This window comes from Salvelinus alpinus, chromosome 28 (assembly GCF_045679555.1).
Source record: "Salvelinus alpinus chromosome 28, SLU_Salpinus.1, whole genome shotgun sequence".
Taxonomy (NCBI): Eukaryota; Metazoa; Chordata; class Actinopteri; order Salmoniformes; family Salmonidae; genus Salvelinus; species Salvelinus alpinus.
In genome coordinates this window covers 10,113,992-10,133,586 of record NC_092113.1, presented here as the reverse complement: position 1 = coordinate 10,133,586, position 19,595 = coordinate 10,113,992, and the positions used below count along the sequence as shown (strand labels likewise).

At 45.3% G+C, this 19,595-nt stretch overlaps 1 protein-coding gene across 3 annotated transcripts in view; it reads right to left on the bottom strand.

Moving 5' to 3' along the window:
- The window catches only part of gpr153 (G protein-coupled receptor 153), a 60,890-nt gene that overhangs the window by 22,582 nt on the left and 18,713 nt on the right, over window positions 1-19,595 (bottom strand). For all 3 annotated transcript variants that reach the window (XM_071371555.1, XM_071371556.1, XM_071371557.1), the window contains exons 2-3: window positions 17,067-17,731; window positions 8,505-8,934 (exon numbers count right to left, since the gene is read on the bottom strand). In XM_071371555.1, the coding sequence (XP_071227656.1) occupies window positions 8,505-8,934; window positions 17,067-17,455 (819 nt within the window). In that variant the 5' untranslated portion in view covers window positions 17,456-17,731. The remainder of the gene's footprint in view (window positions 1-8,504; window positions 8,935-17,066; window positions 17,732-19,595) is intronic.

Here is a 19,595-nt window from a genome sequence, read left to right as displayed (position 1 = left end):
CCCTGTTAACGCTATCAATGTTTCCCTTTACTGTGGCAATTGTGATCAAATCAACGCAATATTAGTCACTTTCAATGCAACATACCCAAACAAAACAAACTACGCAAGAGATTTTGTTGTAGGCAGAACGCATCGGACTAGAATTCTATTGCATTGACACGCACTACTCAGCCGTATTCTACACAGACCGGTGCAGCATAAACAATCAGCCTATATGAAAATAAACCATTGCCATATATGGATCTGTGCCATTTACTTTGAAACTGGACTGTGTTTACAGCATGCGTGGTAGTGAGTAGATGCGCTTGTTTTGAGATCAAACTGAGAGCTGCAAAGAGCCACATGTGCACATTTTGTTCATATCCTTTGCTAGTTAGTCAGTTTTTAGCCCAGTTACAGATAATTTGTAGTCAGCAATTGGGGAGTGATTGCTTCTTACAAGAGCACAAAACATGTTAATTTCTAGACATCTTTGAAAAGCAAGTCAGGTAAAGAGGGTTTTTTTTGTCTTAAAGGGGCAATGTAGTATTTTGAGACAGGCTTGAATAAGCTAAGTAGCCAATAGGCAGGGCGTAGCATCATTTGTCTGATTCTCAATAATAATGGTATGGGAATAATAATGCATTTTATTTTGTAAAGTGGTTTCTTGCATCAAACAACACAACAACATTTTCAGTCACCTCCTTGTCTGAAGGACAAGTGGATAAACAGGTTAATGTCAAGCCCTGTATCCCCCCTAAAAAAGGTTAATAGAATGTAGACCTACATTGAACACCACACATTGGCTGCTACTGTAGGCTGAAATATAGAACAGCTATTTCCGTGGTAAAATGTTATGGGATGCATGTTCTACATTGTTTTTGATGGTAGACTGTTCTGGTAGGCCTACATTATGATCAAATATCCACAGTAGCCTACTTGACCACTGTTAAAACTGTAACTTAAAGCGGATACAGCCTCAATGTTTTTCACAACGTTCAAGTTTGCGCTCAGCAGACCTGAAATTAGCTCAGTGCCTAAAAAAATTCCAGGGAACATTGGCAGGCACTGTGCCCCCGGTGATGCGTTGGGCAGACCGCACCACCCTCTGGAGAGCCCTGCGGTTGCGGGTGGTGCAGTTGCCATACCAGGCGGTGATACAGCCCGACAGGATGTTCTCAATGGTGCATCTGTAAAAGTTTGTGAGGAGCCATGCCGAATTACTTCAGCCTCCTGAGGTTGAAGAGGCGCTGTTGCCCCTTCTTCACCACACTGTCTGTGCGGATGGACCATTTCAGATTGTCAGTGATATGTACGCTGAGGAACCTTAAGCTTTTCACTTTCTCCACTACATCCCCGTCGATGTGGATGGGGGCATGCTCCCTGTGCTGTCTCCAGAAGTCCACGATCAGCACCTTCATTTTGTTGACGTTGAGGCAGAAGTTTTTTTCTTGGCACCACTCCGCCAGGGCCCTCACCTCCTCCCTGTAGGCTGTCTCGTCATTGTTGGTAATCAGGCCTACTACTGTTGTGTCGTCTGCAAACTTGATGATTGAGTTGGAGGCGTGTGGGGCTACGCAGTCATGGGTGAACAGGGAGTACAGGAGGGGTACCCTTGTGGTGCCCCTGTGTTGAGGATCCGCGAAGTGGAGGTGTTGTTGACTACCTTCACCACTTGGGGGTCGGCCTGTCAGGAAGTTCAGGACCCAGTTGCACAGGGAGTGGTTCAGACCCAGGGCCCCGAACTTAATGATGAGCTTGGAGTGTACTATGGTGTTGAAGGCAGAGCTGTAGTCAATGAACAGCATTCTTGCATAGGTATTATTTTTGTCCAGGTGGGATGAGGCAGTGTGCAGTGCGATGGTGATTGCATCGTCTGTGGATCTATTGGAGAGGGATCTAGGGTGTCAGGTAAGGTGAAGGTGATATGATCCTTAACTAGCCTCTCAAAGCACTTCATGATGACAGAAGTGAGTGCCATGGGGAGATAGTCATTTAGTTCAGTTACCTTTGCTTTCTTGGTACAGGAACAATGGTGGACATCTTAATGGGGACAGCAGACTGGGATAGGGAGAGATTGAATATGTCCGTAAACATTCCAGCCAGCTGCTCTGCGCATGCTCTGAGGATGCGGCTAGGGATGCCGTCTGGGCCGGCAGCCTTGAGAGGATTAACAAGCTTAAATGTCTTACGTCGGCCACAGAGAACGAGAGCCCACAGTCCTCGGAAGCAGCAATGTGTTATCCTCAAAGAGGGCGAAGAAGATGTTTAGCTTGTCCGGGAGCAAGACGTCAGTGTACACAACATGGCTGGTTTTCCCTTGATTGTCTGGAGTCCCTGCCACATACGTCTCGTGTCTGAGATGTTGAATTGTGGCTCCACTTTGTCTTTGTACTGACGTTTTACCTGTTTGATTGCCATACGGATTCTCAGCAGGTCGACTGCGGCTAATCGAATGATCTGACATTTGAACTGCAGCTGCTAACCAACGCAATAGACGTTATGATAGGGACAGCCACCCACCCATTTCCTAAAGGTTTCGAATCCGGAGTTGTTGTGTGGATGGATGGTGCTTAGTCTGCTTACTTGTGTGAAGAGAACAGCGCTAAACCAAAGAGTGTGTAGAAGAAGAAAAAAACCTGCTGACAAAATTCAAGGTCATTAACGAGCAAGAAGGGAGAGTAAATTGACAGGCTACGCAGATGTCTACTGCTAACAAACCACGAGAAGTACATGACATAGTACATTAGCCATAGAGCAGCATTAACCCTAGGGTACAGCCTTCTCTCTCCTATGAAGGAACACTCATAAGGTCAGCGAAATGGCTCCAGAAGCTATATGTGATGCCATTTGTAGCAACACATTGGCGATAAATGGCAACAACCATTGATTATCACAAGGGTTTACTGTATGTCACCTGCAATGCTACAAAACACTCTGTTGGGTAGAGCAGTCTTGCACAATGAGATGAGGGGGAATCCCGCCACACGCACGCATATGCACGCATAGCCACTTTTCTCCGCCCCCTAGTGTGATGTTTGGGAGCAGCTCTTGAAGGCCACTGGAGCAGAGACACACACAGAGACACATGCACTTGAGCAGAGACACTCACACTCACACACACCCTGCCTCCCTCACTTCCAGACCTACTTAAAGCCCCAGATGAGCTGGTAAAACGTTAAAGTTAATTTAAATAATAAACTAGTCTTATAGGAGGCCCTACGGGGAACATTAGTCTACTAATTAACAATGGTGACCGTTTTTTTAACGTTTCGCCTTTACTTCACACTGGCCCACACTGAGCATACTCTGTTCATGCTCCGTTCTCCTGTGCTGACTCAAAGTGCATCCTCTTCCTTCCCATCTGCCTCGGCCCTACTCCCTCTCTGGAGCACAACGAACAGACGGAGCTCTGCTGATGTCAGACAAAATGGCTGCCACCACTGCGAGGGGGCAGCAGGGGGTGGGCAAACATTGCAGGCCTACATAGCAGTATACTGCATGACATTTTAAGAAGATGCACCAAATGTTTAGCAGCATGATAAAATGTGTGGAATGCTATGTGACGGGAATAGGATTTCTTGAGGAATTATCTGAGAGTTGTAGCCTTAGCCTAGTTTGTCACTTGCCTGCTAAAATCATAAGTGCATTACTGAATATGGTACATAAATCTTTCAATCTGCAGTTGAGTTGGCATGTCACAGGCGTGTTGCTAGGGGAGTCTTTGAGTGCTTTTGTGAGTGACAGTGTGTGTGTGTGTGTGTTTGTGTGTGTGTGTGTGTGTGTGTGTGTGTGTGTGTGTGTGTGTGTGTGTGTGTGTGTGTGTGTGTGTGTGTGTGTGTGTGTGTGTGTGTGTGTGTGTGTGTGTGTGTGTGTGTGTGTTTGTGTGTGAGTGAGTGAGTGAGTGAGTGAGTGAGTGAGTGAGTGAGTGAGTGAGTGAGTGAGTGAAAGCGTGCTGTACAGCTTCTTTATCTACATATTTAGGCTTGAGTTTGTAGTGGTACATGTATTCGTATTCAATCGTTTGATACAGGGACCTCGGTTCGGGCTGCACTGTGAACCAAAATGATTAGATAAAAACATTGATATTTCCATAATGAAAACACAGGGCCTATAGGCTATGCCTATGCTGCTTTGTAGGCCTATGACTCGGGTAAATCTGAGCTGAAAAAATAACAACATTTCATGCTATTCCGTTTAAACAACTAGAACCTATGTGCACGTTGTGATGAAAATTCTAATCTTAATTAGTGTTATCCTTTTGTGAGACGCAGCCGGGAACTAGTTCTGTAAGATAGCGAGTGGTGGGGTCAATAAACCATAATTGGAGGATCCTCCATCATCGTTTAAATCTCCAGTTTGGGAAAATGTTGGCTTCCCAGTAGATTACAACAGCGACGGACAGAGAGTTGTGGATAAAACGTTAACAGTATGTTGCCACGCTCAACGAGAATAGCCTATGCAGCTGCCAACACCTCAAATATGTTGACACATTTACGCCAACATCACCCCAATATATAAAAGAAAGACTGAAACGCAAAGACACAACAACACAGCATCATATTCCCTCTGCATTCAAGCAGCCCTTGGCAGCTGACTCTGACAGGGCCAAAGAAATTGCAATAGCAATAGGTAGTGGATATGCGCCCATTCAAATCAAATCAATGTTATTTGTCACATGCACCGAATACAACAGGTGTGGACTTTACTGCGAAATACTTACTTACGAGCCCTTTCCCAAAAATTCAGAGTTAAAATGTGTGTGCGTATGTGTGTTTTAGAGTGTCAGTGTAGTATGTGTGAGGTTGTAGGTAGAATCCAGTGAGTGTTAATAGTGCAAAAACAAGTGTGTCAATGCAAATAGTCTGGGTAGCCATTTGTTTAACTGTTCAGCAGTCTTATAGATCCTGGGTGTAGATCCTGTTCAGGAGCCTTTTAGTTCCAGACTTGGAGCTCCGGTACCGCTTGCTGTGCGGTAGAAGAGAGAACTGTCTAAACCTTGGGTGGTTGGAGTCTTAGAACATTTTTAGGGCCTGGATAGCAGAGAGCTTGGCACCAGTGATGTGCTGGGCCGGACGTACTATCCTCTGTAGTGCCTTGTGGTCGTATGCCAAAGAGTTTCCATACTGATCTGATCTGAGGGCCCATGCCAAATCTTTTCAGCGTCCTGAGGGGGAAGAGACGTTGTTGTGCCCTCTTCAAGACTGTGTTGGTGTGTTTGGACCAGGATAGGTCCTTACTTATGTTGACACCGAGGAACTTAAAGCTCTTGACCCGCTCCCCTCGATGTCAATGGCCCACCTGTGAGCGGCCCGTGCAGTTGCAGAGGGAGGTGTTCAGTCCCAGGGTCCTTAGCTTATTGATGAGCTTGAAGGGCACTATTTTTATGTATTCTTTTGGTCATTTAACAGACACTCTTATCCAGAGCGACTTACAGGAGCAATTAGGGTTAAGTGCCTTGCTCAAGGGCTCATGAACAGATTTTTCACCTAGTCGGCTCAGGGATTCGAAACAGCGACGTTTCGGTTACTGGCCCAACGCTCTTAACCACTAGGCTACCTGTCGCCCAATGGTGTTGAAAGCCGAGCTGTAGTCAATGAACAGCATTCTCACATAAGTGTTCCTTTTGTCCAGATGGGAAAGGGCAATGTGGAGTGCAATAGAGATTGCGTCATCTGTGGATCTGTTGGGGCGGTATCCAACTTGGAGTGGGTCCAGGGTGTCTGGGATGATGGTGTTGATGTGAGCCATGACCAGCCTTTCAAAGCATTTCATGGCTACAGATGTGAGTGCTAAGGGGCGATAGTCATTTAGACAGGTTACCTTGGTGTTCTTGGGCACAGGGACTATGGTGGTCTGCTTGAAACATGTAGGTATGACAGACTGGGTCAGGGAGAGGTTGAAAATGTCAGTGACGACACTTGCCAGCTGGTCAGCGCATGCTCTGAGTAGGCATCCTAGTAATCCATCTGACCCTGCAGCCTTGTGAATGTTAACCTGTTTAAACAGCTGGTGCTCTCATGCATGGTTCAGCATCGCTTGCCTCGAAGCGAGCATAGAAGGCATTTAACTCGTCTGGTAGGCTCGCGTCACTGGGCAGCTCGCGGCTGGTTTTCCCTTTGTAATCCGTGATAGTTTGCAAGCCCTGCCACAACCGACATGCGTCAGCCGGTGTAGTAAGATTAAATCTTAGTCCTGTAAGATTCAATCTTAGTCCTGTATATGCCTGTTTGATGGTTCAATGGAGGGAGTAATGTAATTTCTTATAAGCGTCCGAATTAGTCACACTCCTTAAAAGCGGCAGTTCTAGCCTTTAGCTCAGTGCCGATGTTGCCTGTAATCCATGGCTTCTGGTTGAGATATGTACATACGGTCACTGTGGGGACCAGTGATTGCATGTTCGCCAATAGAACAGAGGGTAGAGGCGATTTATCCACTTGCCGCGGTTTATCCACTCGGTGGTTTTCCGGTGGTTGTCAGCAACTCTTGATAGTGCTCGAAACACATTACAAACTTCCCTTGCACCCATTTCAGCAAACAAGTAGTACCTGCTCTATATAAGAAAGCCAAAGCCAAAGTTTTCAATTAATTGGCCAATGCACCCTGTGTTGTATTTACTTAACAGTGACAGCCCATAACATTAACCTGGAATGGGAGATGTACTGTGCTATAGGCACACCCCCTTTATGAGAATCATCTGACACTGAAGGAGGCAGTGTCATGATGCAAGTCAGTATTTACCACATACAACTTGGAAAAATCCACTTGAATGGCCTTCCAACTGGTAATTACTTGTGGGAAACTCATCTTGAGCACCCACTTCTCCTACATGGTGAACTCTGACGTCACATACTAAGGAAATGGCCTCTATAACAGCATTTTTGGCAGTTAAATGCAACAGCAAAACATTATTCATAAAAAGCAATCTATTAATGTTGTTTTTAAACTCTATAATGTGTTTACATGCATGATAGCCAATTGGCATTTCTCAACGAGTTAAAATAACTTGAATGCATCCAACTGCTATTTACGACTTCACAACTGGTAAATTCCCACCTCCCACATGGTTACAAAAGCAGAGTGGAAACAACAGACAATGTCAGAGTCACAACAGATAATGCCAGGAACATTGTGAACGGCATGTAATTCTCCCTTTGTACCAAAAACCGAACCGTGACCCCAAAATCGCAATACGTACTGTGTTTGGTGAACCATTACACCCTTTAGGATTAAGCTACAGCACACAACAGCTCTATAATTCAACCACAAATTACAAGGCTTATATAACTGAGTTTTTATGTATTATTATTTGTATTGTATAGTTTTAACGACAGACTGTATAACCATCCAATACATCTAACCTGTTTTCCCCCCACCACTGCATATGTGGGGCAGCTTTGCCCCCCCCCCGAACTGAAGGAGTTTGTCTTCTATTGGTTCATGTGACAATTTTGGTGCCAGAGAGGATGTGGGGCAGGGGGACTATGGGGAAAGGCTGCATAAAACCCATATATGTTCTGCACACAAACACACACACACACACACACGCATAGAAACACACACACAGACACACACAATTTAAACCATGAAAACAACACCACCACAACACAACAACACAACACCACCACAACACAACACAACACCACCACAACACAACACCACCACAACACCTCTTACTCTTGCCAAGATGGCTCAACACCGCCGCTACTTCATAAGGTGGTTAAATAACTTTGACATGCCCTCTCTCCAAATACTACCGCTGCACCCATCGAGAGCGTCCTGACCAGCTGCATCACGGCCACGGCCTGGACATCCACTTAAAACGGTGCATGAGGAAGTCCCACAGCATCATCAAGGACCCCACACACCACAGCTACAGACTGTTCACTTCCTTGCCATCGGGCAGACGGTATCGGAGCATCGGGTCTGATACCAACAGGCTCAGAGACAGTTTCTATCCACAAGACATCAGACTGCTGAACACTTGAACTGGACTGACCACCTGCACGGACTCTCCGCAACTTAGCACACATGCACTCACTCACTCACTCACTCACTCACTCACTCACTCACTCACTCACTCACTCACTCACTCACTCACTCACTCACTCACTCACTCACTCACTCACTCACTCACTCACTCACACACACATACACACACACACACACACATCCACATACACACATACACACCCATGCAACACACACATGACAACTGCTGCTACTAGACTTTAATGTATTACTGCTAAACAGTTTAAACACCTGCTCTCCAATCCCCCCTTTCCCGACACACGTGTAAATATTCTACTATCAATTGTTGAGTGCCTTTCCTATATTTATACTTATGCTAAACATTTTAATATATTCTACCAGAGCCATTTCCTGGTTATTCTTATTCTTATCTATTCTTATTTCTTATTGTTGTTATGTTATCGAGAGGGAACCTGCAAGTAAGAATTTCATTGGACCGTATATACCATGTGTATTCTGTACACACCACTATTAAAACTTGAAGCTGAACTCACCAGGATGGGGAAGCCGGTGAGGAAGTCATAAATGAAGACGATGCCGCTGATCAGGTAGGTGATCTGCAGCGAGGTCTTGAGCGATTCCGAGCCGTCGATGGACGAGCGCCGCTTGCCCTGCGCGTCCTCCACCACGATGGTGGGCACGTTGAACTTGTTCTTGTCTGCCTTGTGGCCCGCGTGGATGGCGAAGGTCTGGAAGAGGGCAATGCCGATGCAGATGATGCCCATGGCCACGCTGCCGCCGATCAGCAGCAGGAAGCACACGCCGAAGCCCAGGCCGATCTCCGTGACGATGAAGCGGCAGTCGCGGGCATAGAAGCGGTCGATGGTGTCGTGCCAGCCCACGGCGGGCAGCGTGGACAGGATGAAGGACACCATCCAGATGCCCATCACCGTGTGCACCGCCTGCTTCTTGGTATTACTCAACCTACATGGGGGAGGAAGAGGGGGATTGTAAATAGCATAATCCTATCTTTGATGTCATAGTTATTCCCTTAAACTGTGGTCTGAAATTCCTGGCTCTGCAAACCACACTCCACATGGCTTGCAAAGTGATGTCGAATTCCTACTCGATTCCTATTATTAGACTCAACTTGGGGGAGGAGGAGGGGGGATGTTTGAAGATCTACTCCACATCATCAGAGGACACGATAATAAAACTGCCACAAATCTAAACTTCTACATGAGCTTCATGATATTATAAGGATCGGTCTGAGAGAATTTGATTACGATCAAATCAATATTACACGAATAGACTTACTTAATGCACATCATTTCAATATCATTCTATGAATAACACCATTCAATTGGATAGAGAGTAGGAGAGGAAATCAATGGAAATGGTTGGTTGATGACCCAGATCATTACCATGCCCTTTGGTATATTTGTCTCCTTGGTCTATTTAAAGGGTTCTCCCTCACCTCTAAGTAATTGTTTTAGCCCAGCAATTTGCTCAGAGTGTTAGTGTCCTCTGGTAGTATGCATTCGCTATGTGCACGGCACACATAAAAAAAATACTGCAGGAGGCTGGGGCGTTTTTCCTTTTAACACATCTACGAGAGGAGACACAGGCTTTACCTGAACTAAGACACACACACAGTTGCAGCACATGAAAGCACATTCACAAAGTTCAACTGCACAAAGACCGAGTCTGGAATTCAAATCGAACCAGCCGGAGCAATGTTGGTACAGTGTCATGGTTTAAAAACTGCTGCACTTCTTCGGGCTCTATTCGATCCGCATCTCAGAAGTTCATATTTACAGAATGATTGAAATTTAAAGACCACATTCATGGTAAATGCTGCATATCTCGGCTCAATGGGAAATGACCTTTACATCTCTATGGCAGAATCAGTAACGCTTCAGTTTAACAGATTGAACTAAGCCCTGACACTGAAAAGCAAGTCTCAGGAAGCATAAGTGGTTTTAATGTACCCCAAATAATTCAGTGATTATATTTTACCATGATTCAAGCCACTGTCTAAATACACCAATGCGAGTTTGATTAAACAGAGCCCTGAAATTCATTGACTAAACTAGAAAGAATTGAAGACATTATGAGACAGTTTATGTTGCAAAGGCCTCTATTGGTTGGCTTACTTATGGATACCCGATTGTATGATTTTTTGGGGGTTGTTTTTAGAAAGTGGCTACGGTATAAAGGGACTCAAGAGTATCCAGGCAGATTTTCAGAGTTTACTCCGGCTGAGGATGCCCCTCCTCCTACCCCCATAGCCTACCACAACTGTCCGAGAGGAGTTTTGGCGGTAAACCCAAGCCTTCTTTCAGGGGAGAGATCAAAGCCAGCCTCGTCCATCCCCCTCTTCTCTCATCTCCTCTTACCCTCATTCACATCCTTTGATTAATCTCCCTCGCTTCACAGAGACATTGTACGTGTGTCTTTGCACAGAGAATGACACCAACCTCACCAAATGAAGTAAAGTATACAGTATTTCAAAATATATAATGGAAGATTTTGATTTGAATTGGTCTGTGCTACATGTATGCAGGGCTATGGGAACAACGCATAGAGAAGGCAGCAGCCCTGTGTCCGTCATGTTTGCATTAATCTGCCTTTATCGCTGTGCTAAAGAAGTGGGTCTCTTAGCTGCTGCGAGTCAAAGATCGCTAGCCTTTCCTCAAAGTGCCTGAGGTGGGAGCAAAGAGAGAGATTTACGTCATCAAGCTGCTTGAATCTATTACTATAAAAAGAGAGGGAGGAAGAGAAGAGGGAGAGAAAAAACTCCTGAGAGATAGTGAGCACTGGCTGATGAGAACAGATGCTGAAGCGTTTGTTTCCAGTACAATAGCAAAATTCATAATTCAGGCCTTCAGTATGCTCACGTCAGGTAAAGGAGATGTGCAGTCAAAAGGGGTAAATGGGTCTGTTTCAGGTGAAAGATGAAAGTGTCACACCCTGATCTGTTTCACCTGTCCTCATTATTGTCTCCACCCCCTCCAGGTGTCACTTGTTTTCCCAGTGTATTTATCTCTGTGTTTCCTGTCTCTCTGTGCCAGTGTATTTATCCCTGTGTTTCCTGTCTCTATGCGCCAGTGTATTCATCCCTGTGTTTCCTGTCTCTCTGTGCCAGTTTGTCTTGTATGTTCCAAGTCTACCATCGTTTTTCCCGTATGCCTGCCTTTGCAATTCTCTTTTTTATAGTCTTCCCGGTTTTGACCCTTGCCTGTTCTGGACTCTATACCCGCCTGCCTGCCTTGACCACGAGCCTTTCTGCTACTCTGTACCTCCTGAAATCTGATCTGGTTTTGACCTTTTGCCTGTCCACGACTATTCTCTTACCTACTCCTTTTGGATTATTAAACATTGTAAGACTCCAACCATCTGCCTCCTGTGTGGGCATCTGGGTCTCGCCTTGTGTCATGATAGAAAGAGGTTATATGTGGAATTACATTGTTAAAAGGAGCTGGAAAAAATGTGTGAGGGTCTTTATGGGGGCGGGGTGAGAAAAAAGATGACTTTGGGGGACAGAAGATGGATAATGTTATTGTGAATCAAGCTTCACGTCTATAACTGACTCTCGCTTGCTCTTTCTCTACCTCCCCCCTCTCTTTTTTGAGAGAGCCAGAATCTGTTCACAGGTTTCACAACAATTTGGGATGATTTGTTTGGACACAAACCCATAGCTTCAGCTACTCTGAAATTATATTAGGTAAAGATAATTGAGGACAAGCACCGCTTGTAGGGTAAACAAAATGTTGTTAATTGTATTTTTTGGCAAAAACCTTGTCTCTGCTGAGCTGGAAAATTGGCCTCGTTAACTATGATCTGGACATCTGTAGACAATTTGACAATAGGAGCTAGAATAAGTTATCTGTGCACAGGAAGGGCTATTTAGAGAATCCTTATAAATACACACCATTTGATTAATCTCATTGTCATCAACACACAGTATCCATCTCCCTGTTTTCTCCCTGGCTGATTCTGACATTCTAAAATGGCATTCAGTTTCAAAGTGGTTGAAATTTTACTCTTAAGCTGGTTTGATACCCACCCCCAAACTCATTTGGTTTGCAGTACGGTTTTTGCACACTAAAATGTGTTTGTTCATGTGCACTTGGCCTGCAATTACATCGCTCTTGAGATGCATTCATCTACAAATGATTGTTATGAACTTTTTGATGATCAACATGGGGACAGATTTGCATAACAATAATAACATTCAGACATTTTGAAATTAAAAGCACAAACTTCACTTTTAATCTGTTATTCAAATAACTGTCAAAACCAAACTGCAGTTGGGTCCTCCTGAGTGGCACAGTGGTCTAAGGCACTGCATTGCAGTGTTAACTATGTCACTACAGAACCTGGTTCGATCCCAGGCTGTGTCGCAGACAGCCACGACCGGGAGACCCATGAGGCGGTGCACAATTTTGTCCGGGTTGTTCTTGTCCCATTGTGCTCTAGCAACTACTGTGGCGGGCGGGGCGCAATGCACGCTGACACGGTTGTATGGTGTTTCCCCTGACACATTGGTGTGGCTGGCTTCCGGGTTAAGTGAGCATTGTGTCAACAAGCTGTGCGGCTTGGTGTGGTTGTGTTTTGGAGGTCACACGGCTCTCGACCTTCGCCCCTCCCGTACGGGAGTTGCAGCGATGGGACAAGACCGTAACTACCAATTGGGGAGAAGAACATATATATTTTTTTAAACAAACCGCAGTTGACAAACAAGTTACAAATGGTGGCTTTAAAACGCAGCCAGGTTTCTCCTAGTCCTACAATGTACTTGTAGGTCTGAGATTTGAAACATCTTTATTGAGGGGCACGTAAGGTAGAAATGGCACAAAAGTCAGATAAGTTGTACTTCCGACTTTGACCCTAATTCATGGTTCCTGTGTTGTTCAAGTAGCGCCAACAAGGATCACATAACTTCTGATGGTTGTGGAAGCCGGATGGAACTGGATGGAAGTGATGCAGCGGATGCTCTCACAGTCTAGCAAGTCTAGCCCCACACGGGATTACCTGGATTCCACACCAACAGATGTGTCCAGGATAAAGTGAATTCACTGGGAACGCATCACTAACTCTCCCGTTTCTCTAACCCTATGAAACCAAGTCCATCAGACACTCAGTCAGATTTTTTGATATTATGACTGGCATGGTTGGAAAGGATGAGTATAACTATGTGTTCTGGGGGAGAGATAATATAGCCTAGGCTATATTTGGCGAAATTATATGATGTCGCTGTAGCTGAATGTTTTGTCAGAGGGAGGCTGCATTGAATTACTTGAAAGTCTTGAAGAAAAACCACATTTAATGTACAACTGTTGATATAGATAGCTGTTAGTAGATTTGCAAATAAACTCACAATGTAGATTACGCTAATTCTAGACTACTGGAAGGTCATTAATAATTTGTGGTTTATCTAATGCGTGACAAAATGTAACTTTGCAATCCCACGAACAGGTGTAACGGTTGTAATTACTAGGTAACAATGTCTACTGCACCTTTTCTATTTTTGCTTTACATTGTTGTCCGATCTCCCAACATTATTTAACTACCATTAAGACAGGTATATGCACCACTTAAAAGTGGGACCAAAAGCACAATCAATGGCTGCCCCTGTATATACAGTAAAATCGAAAATGTCTTCAGACCCCTTGACTTTTTCCACATTTTGTTATGTTACAGCCTTATTCTAAAATTGATTCATTCCCCCCCCCTCATCAATCTACACATACTACCCCGTAATGACAATGCAAAAACAGGTTTTAAGACATTTTTGCAAATGTATTATAAATAAAAAAATCACATTTACAGGACATACAGTGGGGAGAACAAGTATTTGATACACTGCCGATTTTGCAGGTTTTCCTACTTACAAAGCATGTAGAGGTCTGTAATTTTTATCATAGGTACACTTCAACTGTGAGAGACGGAATCTAAAACAAAAATCCAGAAAATCACATTGTATGATTTTTAAGTAATTAATTTGCATTTTTTTGCATGACATAAGTATTTGATCACCTACCAACCAGTAAGAATTCCGGCTCTCACAGACCTGTTAGTTTTTCTTTAAGAAGCCCTCCTGTTCTCCACTCATTACCTGTATTAACTGCACCTGTTTGAACTCGTTACCTGTATAAAAGACACCTGTCCACACACTCAAACAAACAGATTCCAACCTCTCCACAATGGCCAAGACCAGAGAGCTGTGTAAGGACATCAGGGATAAAATTGTAGACCTGCACAAGGCTGGGATGGGCTACAGGACAATAGGCAAGCAGCTTGGTGAGAAGGAAACAACTGTTGGCGCAATTATTAGAAAATGGAAGAAGTTCAAGATGACGGTCAATCACCCTCGGTCTGGGGCTCCATGCAAGATTTCACCTCGTGGGGCATCAATGATCATGAGGAAGGTGAGGGATCAGCCCAGAACTACACGGCAGGACCTGGTCAATGACCTGAAGAGAGCTGGGACCACAGTCTCAAAGAAAACCATTAGTAACACACTACGCCGTCATGGATTAAAATCCTGCAGCGCACGCAAGGTCCCCCTGCTTAAGCCAGTGCATGTCCAGGCCTGTCTGAAGTTTGCCAATGACCATCTGGATGATCCAGAGGAGGAATGGGAGAAGGTCATGTGGTCTGATGAGACAAAAATAGAGCTTTTTGGTCTAACTCCACTCGCCGTGTTTGGAGGAAGAAGAAGTATGAGTACAACCCCAAGAACACCATCCCAACCGTGAAGCATGGAGGTGGAAACATCATTCTTTGGGGATGCTTTTCTGCAAAGGGGACAGGACGACTGCACCGTATTGAGGGGAGGATGGATGGGGCCATGTATCGCGAGATCTTGGCCAACAACCTCCTTCCCTCAGTAAGAGCATTGAAGATGGGTCGTGGCTGGGTCTTCCAGCATGACAACGACACGAAGCACACAGCCATGGCAACTAAGGAGTGGCTCCGTAAGAAGCATCTCAAGGTCCTGGAGTGGCCTAGCCAGTCTCCAGACCTGAACCCAATAGAAAATCTTTGGAGGGAGCTGAAAGTCCGTATTGCCCAGCGACAGCCCCGAAACCTGAAGGATCTGGAGAAGATCTGTAGGGAGGAGTGGGCCAAAATCCCTGCTGCAGTGTGTGCAAACCTAGTCAAGAACTACAGGAAACGTATGATCTCTGTAATTGCAAACAAAGGTTTCTGTACCAAATATTAAGTTCTGCTTTTCTGATGTATCAAACACTTATGTCATGCAATAAAATGCAAATTAATTACTTAAAAATCATACAATGTGATTTTCTGGATTTTTGTTTTAGATTCCGTCTCTCATAGTTGAAGTGTACCTATGATAAAAATTACAGACCTCTACATGCTTTGTAAGTAGGAAAACCTGCAAAATCGGCAGTGTATCAAATACTTGTTCTCCCCACTGTAAGTATTCAGACCCTTTACTCAGTACTTTGTTGAAGCACCTTTGGCAGCGGTTACAGCCTCGAGTCTTCTTGGGAATGATGCTACAATTTGGGGAGGTTCTTCCATTCTTCTCTGCAGATCCTCTCAAGCTCTGCCAGGTTGGATGGGGAGCGTCGCTGCCCACTATTTTCAGGTCTCTCCAGAGATGTTCGATCGTGTTCAAGTCCGGGCTCTGGCTGGGCCACTCAAGGACATTCAGAGACTTGTCCCTAAGCCACTCCTGCATTGTCTTGGCTGTATGCTAAGGGTCGTTGTCCTGTTGGAAGGTGAACCGTAGCCCCAGTCTGGGGTCCTGAGCGCTCTGGAGCAGGTTTTCATCAAGTATCTCTCTGTATTTTGCTCCGTTCATCTTTCCTTCGATCCTGACTAGTCTCCCTGTCCCTGCCGCTGAAAAACATCCCCACGGCATGATGCTGCCACCACCATGTTTCACCGTAGGGATGGTGCCAGGTTTCCTCCAGATGTGACGCTTGGCATTCTGGCAAAATAGTTTAATATTGTTTCTCAAGGTCTGAGAGTACTTTAGGTGCCTTTTGGCAAACTCCAAGCAGGCTGTCATGTGCCTTTAACTCAGGAGTGGCTTCCGTCTGGCCACTCTACCATAAAGTCCTGATTGGTGGAGTGCTGCAGAGATGGTTGTCCTTCTGGAAGGTTTCCCCATCTCCACAGAGGAACTCTGGAGCTCTGTCAGAGTGACCATCGGGTTCTTGGTCACCTCCCTGACCAAGGCCCTTCTCCCTCGATTGCTCAGTTTGGCCGGGCGGCCAGCTCTAGGAAGAGTCTTGGTGGTTCTAAACTTCTTCCATTTAAGAATGTTGGAGGCCACTGTGCTCTTGGGGACCTTCAATGCTGCAGAACGTTTTGGTACCCTTCCCCAGATCTGTGCCTCGACACAATCCTATCTTGGAGCTCTACGGACAATTCCTTCGACCTCATGGCTTGGTTTTTGCTCTGACATGCACTGCCAACTGTGGGACCATATATAAACAGGTGTGAGCCTTTCCAAATCAAGTTCAATCAATTTAATTTACCACAGGTGGACTCCAATCAAGTTGTAGAAACATCTCAAGGATGATATGATCAATGGACACAGGATGCACCTGAGCTCAATTTTGAGTGTCATAGCAAAGGGTCTGAATACTTATATAAATTAGGTATTTCTGTTTTTTTTATATATACATTTGGAAAAATGTATAAAAACCTGTTTTCGCTGCATCATTATGGGGTATTGTGTGTAGATTGATGAGGAAAAAATATAATTTTATCAATTTTAGAATAAGGCCGTAACATAACAAAATGTGGAAAAAGTCAAGGGGTCTGAATAACTTCTGAATGCACTGTATGCCTTTCCACTTTTCTTTTGGACGTGCAACTTTTCACAACATCTGTAGACACCAGACAAGCAAACGTAGTCATTGTTTGTGTGCGTCTGTAAGTTATTGTTCGTATGTATAAGTTTGTATATGGAGTGAGAAAAATATAAAATGAAAAAATATATATTATTTAAAAAAAAAAAGAAACCAATGGAAAAGATACGGGACACTCACACAAGAGAGTCCACCCACCCGCAACAACACACAGCAAGAGAGAAGCAATCAAACTAGACGCCAGTTCTTCCCCACACATACCTGTAGTTGACGGGCCAGCGCACCATCCACATGCGGTGGTAGGAGAGTGAGGTGACTGAGAAGCAGGTGACCAGCGTCAGGGTGTAGAAGGTGGACACAAACACCTTGCACAGGCCCTCATTCCACTGGTAGCTGGAGTGCTGTCGGCGCAGGGTGATGACGCAGTACATGGTGATGGGGATGGCCATGTTAAGGATGTGCGTGCCGGCCAGCGTGCAGATGAGGAACTCCAGCGGCTTCCACTTCTTCTGCTTGGCACTGACGCTCAGGATGCCCCAGGCGTTGGCCAGGATGGACACGGCTGAGCACACCAGCCAGGCCAGCGCGTTGGTGCTGATCACTTCGCTCACCTCATCCTCATCCATGGCGGAACGTGGGGACGACGCCATCGGGGGGCAGGGCGGCGGTGAGAGGAGAGGTCACAGCGGAGGAGGAGGTAACGGCGTTGGTAGTGGTGGAGGCGGGCAGGAGGGGACGCAGGGCACAGCAGGGCGACTCGGGCATCCTACCGGGGCGGACAGGCACTTTCCACAGGATAGGTGGTGCAGCAGGGGACAGAGGGCATGGTGGTGGCAGCAGCAGCAGAGAATGAGTAGAAGGGGAGGGTGAAGGAGGGGGAGAGACTGGGGAGGAGTGGCCAAGCCCAGCCAGTGTCACTAACAGGCCTGGAGAGGGTGAAAAGGAAGAGAAAAGAGGAGGGGAGGGGAGAAGGATACAAAGAGAGATGATAAAGGAGTAATAGTTTACATTCACATTACTTCAATACATAACAATTCCAATTCATTTTTAACAATCAACTGATAGGCAACTCATTGTAAAACACCTATGGTGAACATGGTGCAAGTGAAGGCAGGTTAATTTCATGTGCAACCAAAGAGAATTTGACCACACACGCCAGCAGAGTTTACAATTTCGACCATCTATTAGGTTCATTGGCTGAATCCAAAACTAGACTCTACGGTAGGCTACGGATGCTCTAATGTAGGCTTCACCATTCACTGCCATGTCCTGCAACTGGCCCCAACTTGGGGAATTTCACAATCTGGAAATAATTTAATGGTGCCAGTAACACGAAATCCAATTCTTGCTCCTGATTCAAACTGGCGGTGCTGTACAGTATATTGTATAGTTCAATACAGTAGCATACCAAGATGCAACTGTATTGAATACATTTTTATCACATTTATTCCCAATAATAGATATGGCCAATATGGTAATAGGACATATGACAATTTGTCAATCAACTCCCTGTTTTCCATAAAATGTCTGTATGAACAGCATAATGACCCCAAAAAATCCACTTGCCACTCTTTTCACATCAGCCATCTGCAGGTATGTGTACACTGCATTATGCTCTTTGATCAGCATTCAAAGCTATTTTCTCAGTCAAATTGCCCTTGCTAGAGAGAATACACAAAGGAGATCCGTTTTCCCCCATACCACAGTGAAGTGTAAAACACTTGGCGCAGCTGGAGTGTTGTCAATTCACTTCTATTTCCTGTCTGTTTTGTTGTCCGGAGAGTGATGTGCTCTGGGCCGTACCCCAAGGAGAGACACTCAAAATGAGTGACATGTCATCGCTCAGGCCTCCCGTACAAAGGCTAGCCAACTTATCCGAGTTCCTGCCTCCAACAGCTGTTGCATTGTTGTTGTGGTGCTAGCTTTCGGTTTGAACTTTACATTCAGGGTTGCATTGCAAAAAGATACACTACATAACCAAAAGTATGTGAACACCTGCTCATCGTATATCTCATTCCAAAATCTTCCCCAAACTGTTGCCACAAAGTTGGAAGCACAGAATCATCTGGAATGTCATTGTATGCTGTAGCGTTAAGATTTCCCTTCACTGGAATTAAGGGGCCTAGCCCGAACCATGAAAAACAGTCCCAGACCATTATGCCTCCTCCACCAAACTTTACAGTTGCCCCTATGCATTAGGGCAGGAAGTGTTCTCTTGGCATCCGCCAAACCCAGATTTGTCCGTTGGACTGCCAGATGGTGAAACGTAATTCGTTGCTCTGGAGAACGCGTTTCCATTGCTCCAGAGTCCAATGGCGGTGAGCTTCACACCACTCCAGACGACGCTTGGCATTGCGCATGGTGATCTTAGGCTTGTGTGCGGCTGCTTGGCCATGGAAACTCATTTCATGAAGCTCCCAACGAACAGTTCTTGTGCTGACTTTGTTTCTAGAAGCAGTTTGGAACTCGGTAGTGAGTGTAGCAACCAAGGACAGATGATTTTTAAGCGCTTCAGCACTCAGCAGTCTCGTTCTGTGAGCTTGTGTCACCTACCACTTTGTGGCTGAGCCGTTGTTGCTCCTAGACGTTTCCACTTCACAATAACAGCACTTACAGTTGGGGCAGCTCTAGCAGAACGAACTGACTTGTTGGAAAGGTGGCATCTTATGACTGTGCCACGTTAAAAATCACTGAGCTCTTCAGTAAGGGCATTCTACTGCCAATGTTTATCTATGGAGATTGCATGGCTGTGTGCTCGATTTTATACACCTGTCAGCAACGGGTTGGGCT